General features: G+C 39.1%; 2 protein-coding genes and 1 long non-coding RNA gene across 4 annotated transcripts in view; 1 reads left to right on the top strand and 2 right to left on the bottom strand.

Annotated features, from left to right (window-relative positions):
* Window positions 1-4,438, bottom strand: part of LOC107705720 (elongation factor 1-alpha 2-like) — a 27,156-nt gene extending 22,718 nt beyond the window's left edge. For both annotated transcript variants that reach the window (XR_001636094.1, XM_016509149.1), the window contains exons 1-7: window positions 3,740-4,438; window positions 2,902-3,102; window positions 1,302-1,481; window positions 864-1,160; window positions 583-733; window positions 177-433; window positions 12-83 (exon numbers count right to left, since the gene is read on the bottom strand). Coding sequence is in view for 1 of the 2 variants with exons in the window: in XM_016509149.1 (XP_016364635.1) it covers window positions 12-83; window positions 177-433; window positions 583-733; window positions 864-1,160; window positions 1,302-1,481; window positions 2,902-3,045 (1,101 nt within the window). In the remaining variant the exon portion in view is untranslated. The remainder of the gene's footprint in view (window positions 1-11; window positions 84-176; window positions 434-582; window positions 734-863; window positions 1,161-1,301; window positions 1,482-2,901; window positions 3,103-3,739) is intronic.
* LOC107705721 (uncharacterized) lies at window positions 2,186-3,028 on the top strand. Its single transcript, XR_001636095.1, has 3 exons — window positions 2,186-2,244; window positions 2,352-2,406; window positions 2,963-3,028. It is a non-coding gene; the product is annotated as an uncharacterized LOC107705721 (long non-coding RNA).
* A 964-nt stretch (window positions 4,439-5,402) lies between the features above and the next one.
* LOC107705719 (MRG/MORF4L-binding protein-like) overlaps window positions 5,403-10,084 on the bottom strand; it is a 12,123-nt gene continuing 7,441 nt past the window's right edge. The window contains exon 5 of the mRNA XM_016509148.1: window positions 5,403-5,932. Coding sequence (XP_016364634.1) covers window positions 5,724-5,932 — 209 coding nt within the window. The 3' untranslated portion in view covers window positions 5,403-5,723. The remainder of the gene's footprint in view (window positions 5,933-10,084) is intronic.

Here is a 10,084-nt window from a genome sequence, read left to right as displayed (position 1 = left end):
TTACAGGCAATGTGAGCTGTGTGGCAGTCAATGACAGGAGAGTAACCTGCACTGATCTGTCCTGGGTGATTCAAAATGATGACCTGATAAAAAGAAAGAGAAAGAATAGAAATCCAGATAGAAACAAAGAAAGATATCAAGACAAACAAACAAGTTGGCAAAGACTGTTGTCCCACCTGTGCTGTAAACCCTGATGCTTGCTGAGGCGGGTCTGACTTACTGTCCCCACACACATTACCTCTTCTTATGTCTTTTACAGACACATTCTTCACATTAAAGCCCACGTTGTCTCCCGGCATAGCTTCACTCAGAGACTCGTGATGCATCTCCACCGACTTCACCTCTGTAGTGATGTTGACTGGGGCAAAGGTCACCACCATACTGGGCCGCAGGATACCCGTCTCCACTCTGCCCACCGGCACGGTCCCTATACCTGAGGAGAAAGACATGGCATCTCTGAATACGCATGTTCTGTACACACAGTGATGTAGTAGCTTTCTGAACTCGAAATATAACTACAAGCTGATCTTAAAAATACCATCACCCCATAAAATGTGCATGATTTGAGTGGGTTAATCTCACCTCCAATCTTGTAGACATCTTGTAGGGGCAGACGTAAGGGTTTGTCAGTGGGGCGTGTTGGAGGCATGATGGTATCGAGAGCTTCCAGTAGAGTAACGCCACTGGCATGCTGCTCCTTCCTGTTCAGCTTCCAGCCTTTAAACCACGGCATCTGCACAGCACAAATGAGATGATTTTATTAATCAAATCACTAGCATTCTGCCAGTTTAATTGGAAACTGCCAAACGGTATGAGGTCATTGCTGAACTGAACACAAACACACACATGCCATGAAGACTCACATTAGAAGACGGTTCTAGCATGTTGTCACCATGCCAACCTGAAATTGGGACGAAGGGCACCGAGGCAGGGCTATAACCAATCTTTTTGATGTAGGCGCTCACTTCTTTAACAATCTCATCATAGCGTTTCTCGCTGTAGGATGGCTCCGTAGAGTCCATCTTGTTGACGGCTACAATCAGCTGCTTGACGCCCAGCGTGTAGGCCAGCAGGGCGTGCTCCCTTGTTTGCCCATTTTTAGAGATGCCCGCCTCAAATTCACCCACTCCAGCTGCCACAATTAGAACAGCACAATCCGCCTGGGAGAGAAAGAATGTGAGCCACATTGTTTAAAGGTAAAGATACTAAAATTCATCTACAGGCATTAGGGATCCTCTCACCAAGCATCGATATACCACCAGTTCTCGTAAATAGTTGTAACTGAGCTAGTACTGTCTTACCTGAGACGTCCCAGTGATCATGTTCTTGATGAAGTCTCTGTGTCCTGGAGCATCTATTATAGTTATGTAGTACTTGGTGGTCTCAAACTTCCAGAGTGAAATGTCTATGGTAATTCCTCTCTCCCTCTCGGCCTTCAGCTTGTCCAGAACCCAGGCGTACTTAAAGGAACCTTTTCCCATCTGCCAAAACAAAAGTATGTGAGCATACAGGGGGGAAAATGCCTTCACTGAGGAAAAAATAAGTTGTGTGGACACACGAAAGCAATCATCTTAAAAGATTATGACAGTACATGTATTATTTGAGCAGAAACCAACACCTATATTGCAATGACTTTTCAAACATTGATATTTTGCTTGGATTGTATAGTGGTGTTCCAGAGGTAGAATTCTGAATATGATTATAAAGCCACTTTTTACCAAGGGTAATGAATCTCTGCTTTAGTAGGATTAACTCTGCATTGCAGTGCCAAATGTTTAAAGTGCAAATACAGTGTTAAAAAAAACTTGTCAACCCTGACCTCGGAATTTAGAAGGTTTTAGGTTCAAATCATGCAAGGGTTCATACATTATGCCTCAACATTTTGCCCTTGAGCTTGGCACTTGCTCCAGAGAACTATCCCTTCAATAAATCAAGTAACAATTTTCACAATGGAAGGTTGTAGGTTTAAATCCTGTAAGGGATACATTATGCCTCAATATTGTGCCGTTGAGTTAAATCACTTACCCCAGCTGACTGTCTTTGTAATAAATCTCTTAACAATCTTCACAATTGCAAGGTTGTAGGTTCAAGTCCAATACCTTGTTGTTTTATCCTTAATCAAACACACCTGCCTGTCATTTTCTAGCAATCCTGAAGATTTTTCTGGTTTGTTTAATTAGGATTGGAACCAAACTCTGCGGGACAATGGCTGTCCAAGACCGGAGTTGCCCATCCCTGTTGTAGGTAAAAACCTCTGCTGATAGCAATAATATTCAGTCAAGCTTACTAATGTACCTAATCTTTAGTAGACATATAACAAAAATCCAACAGGCTTCTTTGTGCACACACAGTGTTTTACTACCTACATCTTGCTGCTTGAAGAACAAGTTACCCTCAAAGACAGAGGTGAGGTGTCAGACCCACTGGGATTGCACCCATTTACTCAGGTCTCATTCTCTCAGTCTAATGTGCATCAAGACGACAAAAGTGCAGGGCCTGACTAATGGTTCTGCTTGCTCCAGAAATCCATTCATCTTTTCCTTTCATCTCCACTGGCATATTCCAAAGAGTAAATGTCTCAATGTAATTACACAGCAATTCTCCCTCTGCTCTGCAGTGCACGAGAGGAGAGGAAGGTATAGTGTGATGCATGATGAGACACTTACCTAATTACCCTATACAGTAAGTGGGTTGGAGTTACCCATCATTCAGCACAGACCACAATTCTCACAACGCATTAGGGATTTGGCTAAGCCGATGAGGTCACTTAAATTTAAATGGAAGGTGCAACTGTACTCCTTTATTACGAATCTGGCTTCAAACTCAGCAATTCGACTCCACTTGAACACCAAAGCTAAATTCCTATGATTTTTTTTTTTTTTTGAGATCCTGTTCACCTACCTCAGCAGCCTCTTTTTCAAACTTCTCAATGGTTCTTTTATCAATTCCTCCACATTTATAGATGAGATGGCCAGTGGTGGTGGATTTCCCCGAATCAACATGGCCAATGACCACAATGTTGATGTGGATCTTCTCTTTCCCCATGATGGCACAGGGCAGGAAGACAGGATGGGAATGGATGGAGCTTTCTTCTGTCTACAGCTGACAATTTCAAATTATAATTACAAAAACATTATTATGATTAAAAATCATGCAAATAAATGTTCAAAACTAATTTCTTACAAGTTTACATATCCCTTGCAGGATCTGTAAGATAACTATGACTTTCTTCTTTTTTTCTTTTCTTTTTATTTAGCACTACCCTGACAAAGATGCATAACATATTTGAATACATCCCACAAGACAAAATTATAAACTACACAAATCATCCTGTCAAACAGAACCCCTTGACATACCCTTGGCTTTTTAGAAATATATTAGACTCAAATGTGCAGAATATGCAAAGAACTTACAGGACCTGGAGGCTTTTTGTCAAAAACAGTGGGTAGCTTCACTGTTCGGGACAAACCAGGGGCTCATGCACAACTATCACAAAAGCTTACGAACAGTATTTGATGCAGGAGGAAAAAAACAGATTAAATTAAGATAGAAGGGCATTTAAAATTTTGAACAGGATGTGTAAATTCTGCTATTAATTTATATATTAAATAAGTAATATTTTGTTGAATAGCTTCATCAGGGCAGTACTAAATAAAAACACAATAAATAAATAAAAAGCGTTTGACCGTTATGAGTATAGTTAAAGTCTAACAGCAGGAGGATGATTGTGGCCTCTTACCTGCAGCTGACAGCCGGACCCTGTTCTCCCCTCAGCAAACAGACACTCTGTGCTTCTGTAAAGGTGGCAGCACAGTCCAAGTCTGTGTGCGTAATGAACTCACCCCACTTTGATACAGCAATGCGGCACTCAAAGTGGGGGGAGGCTGGTGGCGAGGGACTGCAGTGAGACGAGCTGAGAGGAAGAGTACGAGAGATGGAAGAGGAACACACTGGAATAGAGCAGCGTTCAGTGACTCAGCATCTTATCCTCAATTAACTCCTGCTGGATAAAAACTGGTTCCCTGTGTGGGTCTGAAATATGACACCTACAGGTTCCCAACATACATTTTTTTTTTATTATTATTGAGAATGTTTATTACCAGGTTATTCTAGAGGTAACTATTTCCATGTCTTTAGTTAGATGCAATTTTAGTATTTTAGTACATCTGAAATTGTATACATATATTATAGGGGTCTGATCAGTTGTTTGGTCTGTTCTTTGAAAAATCATCAATAAATTATATTTTGACCCCCATTCTTCTGCTAATTTCATACAGATACTTTTATTTAATGTTGATTTTGCAGAACATATCAGAAAAACTTTGTGATTTGGTCTCCGATCTCTCTCTGACTTAATTTTTTTGCCACTTACACAGGCCAAAACACTTCTTTTAGTAGTTGTAATATCTACAAAAAGCGCTAGTAATGCCTTTGTATGAGCAAGGAAAACTGTTGCTTGCTACCCAACTAAAGATTCTTAAAACGATCTCATTCTGTATTAACAACACACTCTCACAAATAAAGGTACTTTTTAAAAAAAAACATTTTACACTGCATAGGGATCTCAAGTTGACTTAAGTTCCTTGGGGAAAAAAAAGTTCTTAATTTGAAGATCTACAGTATAATGTGTGTGTATATACAACATTAGAATTACCAGAGGGCCTGAAGACTTTTTAAAGTTTTTTATGCTCACCAAGGCTATTTTAATTATTTTAATATATTTTAAAAAGTCATTTATTCCTGTTACGGAAAAGCCAAATTTTCATCAGCCATTACTCCAGTCTTTAAAAAATATCTGACCAGAGTCTTTTGAACAGTACAGTAAGTATCATTTGCCGACAGAGGAAAAGAAGTGCCAATGTTCTTTGATGCACTGCTAGATATTTGGTTTCTAAAGTGGCAAAAAAAAAAATTCTCCTGTGGCATCCTAGGAAGTTAAACCTTTTTAAATCCCTTTTTGGATCTTTTATGTTTACCAGAATAGAGCAGGGAATGATCAAAGGGAGGCTAACATATTAAATATTGTGCATTGCCAGATTAGGAATTAAGAAGTCAAATCAGACCAACATGGCTCACTATCATTTTTTTTAATCAGGGACATACTCCTGATGTGTTTAACACATATTCGGTCAAAAAATTTCAAACAAGCATGACTCAGAAACAGTGCTAATACCATCACTATTTCATAAGCATTTGATCAATGACCATCTAATTGGCTAATACAATCAAGTTATTTCATACAGTTAATAACATGTCTAGCTCAGTTTATTTGCAGTGTAAGTCCTAATAAATCACACAACAAACTAGTTGATGCTCTGGTCCGTCTCAAGAACTCTGACAAAAATAAAATAAAGCTACCACTTAAAATTCCCACAAATTAAAAAAAAAAAAAAAAAATTCTGTTTCCAAACTCAGCAGAGGAAAGCTTTTTAGTTTATCATACTTTCCCCATCAGTCTAGTCTGATCTTACACAACCACCAGACTTTCCTTTGTCTACATTTCCACCGTCTGTCTGTGAAGAGCTCAGAACGCTTAAAAGCGCAGGAACGTCTCTCGCAGTGAACCTCTGGACTGCAGATAACGCACACGAACATCACATCCCCTGCACGCCATGTCATTTCACTTTTACATTGGCTCTAGCGCGACCAATATTAGCTACACCTTTCTCAGTCAGTTCTTTTTTAATGTCTGATGTCCCAAGTCGTCCTGCTGCAAGCTGCGGCTACGTCCTGCGGCGCTTGGCTCCTCCGGGGCTGGAGGGGTTGCTGGAGTTCATCACCTTCTCCACAGCTCGGCTCCTCTTCCTCTTTTCCCCGGCTGATTCTTTCGGCCCGCTGCCCGTCTCACCTGAGCCCCCCCTCTCTGCCCGCTCTTTCTCTTTCTCGCGCCCGCTGCCCGACCTCTCCGACATCTTCACGGAGGAATTGCTGCCTGACGAAGGGAAAAGGGAAGGGGGAAATGGGGAAAAAAGGGTGGGATTATGGGAACACAAAGAACAAAACAGATTAAAACCACTATAAAAAAAAAACGTATTTCTATCATAATTAAAAAGTGGTGTGTAATTTCTGCACTAAATGAAGCCAGACATTAGCTTAACCAATTGTCAAAGTTAGTGGCGGAATGACCTTTTTGTCCAAAACAATGGTAGATAGAGAAGAAAAATTGAGCAGAAAAAAGCATTAACTTTGCAATTCAGTTTGGTGATGTTAGTGGCACAGAAACTACACACTTCACCTGTAACTGCATGTCTATAATATTGCCATTTATAGTTAACTTTTTTTTCTAAAACTTATCGTCTTAATTAGTGCTGAGAGAAAGGTCAACCACATTTACATAACCAGCTTTACATAACGTGTTTTGACATGACAGCATAATTTGCCTTCTTAAAGGGGTCATATGATGCGATTTCAATTTTTCCTTTTACCTATTGGTCTTTATAGTTCTTTTGCACTTTAATCTGTGTAAAACTTTTAACTTTTACATTTTTCTGTATTGCTTTATTGCATTTAAATGTTCAGTTATATTTGTCATAAGAAAAAAGTTATTAAACCCGTTATACTGTATTATGACAGCACTTTTTTAAACTAAATTTCAATATCGTGATAATACCGTATACCGTGATAAAAGCATTAGCAATTAATCGCAACATGAAAATTTGATACCGGCATATCCCTAAAGCTCGCCATTGTCTAAAGCAAATATCTATGTCATACACATGACCACCACTTAAAATTTAACTGTTTAAGCTTTTGTTCACAAGTAGTTCACCAATAATCCAAAATCTATCTATTAAGTTTAAGTAGCAGGTACTAGACTGGCGCTCTGTTCCAAACCCCACATTTTAGCCAAATATTAAGACAGCATTGTGGAAAAGAAATCCCAGAATACACTGCAATGAGCAGTGCAAAGTCCTAGATAGGCAAAGCAAGAGAAATGGTAACGGTTTTAATTTCCATTCAGCATTTTAACCTATATTTGTGTACCCTGTTTATTTTTGAGTTCACGTCATGTTGTAATTACCATTAATTACTAGATGGCAACCCATGCTATATCTTCTCGGAGCTGTTCACGTCCTTGAACTTGAATCTTGGCAATACTATTAATGGCAAAATGAATCTGTGTAATTTGAGTAATCAATAGACAAAACCACAATACCTTATTCCTATTTGCGTGTTTTCATATGATGTTGAGCAGGTTGTACAAATTTGAGCTCTCAGAAAATTCCAAGTTTACAAGTTGTTGAGGACATTTTTACAAGTCATAATCTCGTAATTTCGATAATTCCAACATGATATGAACACACCTTATGCTTATTAGCTTATTATGTTGTTAGCAAAACGCTAATACAACATTCCACTCAAAACAAGCTTTGAGTGTATTTGTATGCTGCTGCCTATGCAGAGGGTTCCAAATGAGTCACTTACAAATAGGGCTGCAAAAGGGCAGAACATTTTCGGTAAAATTCCAGAAGTTTCTCAAATTGAATTTCTTGAAAACTTCTCATTTTCCGAAAGTTTCCAAAATTACTGGCAAGTTTCCAGAAATTTACCTGAAATTTTCTACCTATAAAATTGTGTATTTTGACTAAGGATGTAATTTTTAGGCTAGACGGTGTTTTCTTTTCATCTTGCCTGTTTAATGCATATTAGTGTTCATAAACACAGAGCTGCAGTTTACAGCAGTAACCAAGGAAACGCTGTTCCATAAGCGCCACCTGCTGTCAGAGAGTGAATTTCCATCTCATTCAGCCTGTCTGCTGCTTTTCTTTCGTGCAGATGTTTTATTTAGTATAGTTTCACAAAGCTAAAGTCAGACCATTCTGTTTTTGCTTCAAATTTCAAAATTATACAATCTAATTTAGATTAAATTATAAGCTCCATGAATACAACATCTTTGTTTGGATTGTGATTAAAATGTAGTGGTTTCCTCTCATTTTAAAGGAGTCCTATTATGCTCTTTTACAATGTCTTGAATTTGTTTTGGGGGTGTACTAGAACATGCTCTCATGCTTGGTGGTGCAGCATACAGCGGTGTTGTGCATTTGACCAGTTGATGGGAAAAGTATTCTTAAAATGCAATCAAAATTCGGAATAATTTGTAATATATAATTATTCACGGTATTTAGAAGTGCCCACGATAACAATATCATATCGTGCATATTCATTACCGTGATATATCGCATTACCGAATACCGGCACAAGTCTAATTGCCACGCCCCTTGCCAAAGCACCAAGTTTAGTTAAGGATGGCGTCAATATTACCATATCAATTTGAGCCGGATTCAGACCCAGAGAATATTGAACAAGAGGATCGCGCAGAACCTTTGCACGCACAGATATTGCAAGACATATTAGAGTGGTAACGTTATTGTTTTTTTTTTGTTTTGTTTTTGGCTAAATCACGTTTTAGATAGGAGGTCAACAACCGCTTAAAAATAACTGCATTTACTATGTACAGATAAGTGCATATGTATTCTTTTTATTGTTGTTTAATTCTAACATTATAACATGAACTGCAGTGAAACTGTTATACAGTTGAATTTATTTATACCATAGTCCAGTGTTTTCCAGGAGGCATATATATGCAAACTCCTTCTCTGCCAGCAGTAGGCGCTGTAGGAGTGGTAGAGATCAAGGTTTCCCCGGTAACGGCTGTACACAAAGCAGCGCTCCGCTCAAAAAAACACTGCTTTATCAGACATTACATGCAAGATTAGAGGTCGACCAATTGATCGGCCAGCCGATTTTTGGCATTTTTTAATTAATCGGCATCGGCCAATTGTGTTGCAAATTAGGCCGATTTATAGGCAGGTGCATCTGCGGGCAGCTAAGCGCTGTTGCGGAACAACGGAGAATCTCTCTCTGGCTGCGTGAGAGACGGAGCAACTCACACTCTGCAGCCGCTTCTTGTCCACACACAGCTTCAGCTAATGATGGCAGGGCAAAACAGACGTTTCGAAAGCGTAATTACGTTTTATCCTACTAGAATTGATGCCGGAAAGTTATCATATTCATAAGGGCAACATTTGCATGTTAAAGTAGAAACACATGCAGTTCAGACGAACTTCTGGGCTGATTATAATGTGCATGTTAACTTTCCACGTGAAATGTGTCTGTGGGTCCGACAATAGCCCCCACGATGTTCATTTCGTCTTTCCTGTAATGCCTGATAAAGTAACGTTAGCGTGTGTGAGCGCAGTCACAGTGCTTATTAGATTACAGCAGTTACCGGGGAAACCGCTATATCTCCGCTCCAACAGCGTCTCCTGCTGGCGGAGAATGAATTTGCATTTGCAAGTCTGTGGGAAACACTGGTGTCTGTCAGCAAACATAAACAAAAAGCATGCTTCAGAACTGCTTTGAGAAGGTGCTTAGGTTTTGAGCCATGTATTATTACTCTGAATTAGGCTACTACTACTATTACTATCTTGTACCCTGCAATAATCATTTACTCAAACTCACTTTTAAGAGATGAAGAAAAAAATAAAAATTTTTAAAAATCAGCCAAACATATCGGCCAAAAAAATCGGCATCATATATCGGCCATCGGCTGCCCTGATTTATAAATATAGGCATCAGCCAGTGAAAACCCCATATCGGTCGACCTCTATGCAAGATTAAATGAAAATGACAATTTTCTGAAGACAGTCGGTTTCCTTCAGAAATACAGTGATATAAAAACACCCGCACTCAATGTATGGGAAACACTGTAGTCTCATAATTGAAGTGTAAATTCTGCAGATTACATCGTCCAGTATTGTACTGTCAGCAAGTTATTATAAAAACGTTTTCATAATTGTAACATATATATTTACATACATAATACAACATACATACTTAATTCAGGTGCATATGTAATAACTTGCGAAAACTTGAGGCTACAGCAGCACATCTTCTTCGTCGTCGTCTTGTCTGATGCACCACGACCTCGCCCCTCCCCACCCCCCAACCATTCGAATCTCCGTAGGCGGGAATTATTTTAATGATATTCTAATGGGCCGCTTTGTGATATCACAAAACCCTGAAAACAAACGCTGTAGTCCAAACGAGCCGTTCGTTGTAGTTCTTGAAAAGGGATTTTTTA

The sequence above is a fragment of the Sinocyclocheilus rhinocerous genome, unplaced genomic scaffold (genome assembly GCF_001515625.1).
Source record: "Sinocyclocheilus rhinocerous isolate Xijiao unplaced genomic scaffold, SAMN03320098_v1.1 scaffold263, whole genome shotgun sequence".
NCBI lineage: Eukaryota > Metazoa > Chordata > Actinopteri > Cypriniformes > Cyprinidae > Sinocyclocheilus > Sinocyclocheilus rhinocerous.
The sequence above is the reverse complement of the archived record's forward strand: the minus strand, read 5'-3'. Positions and strand labels throughout refer to the sequence as shown.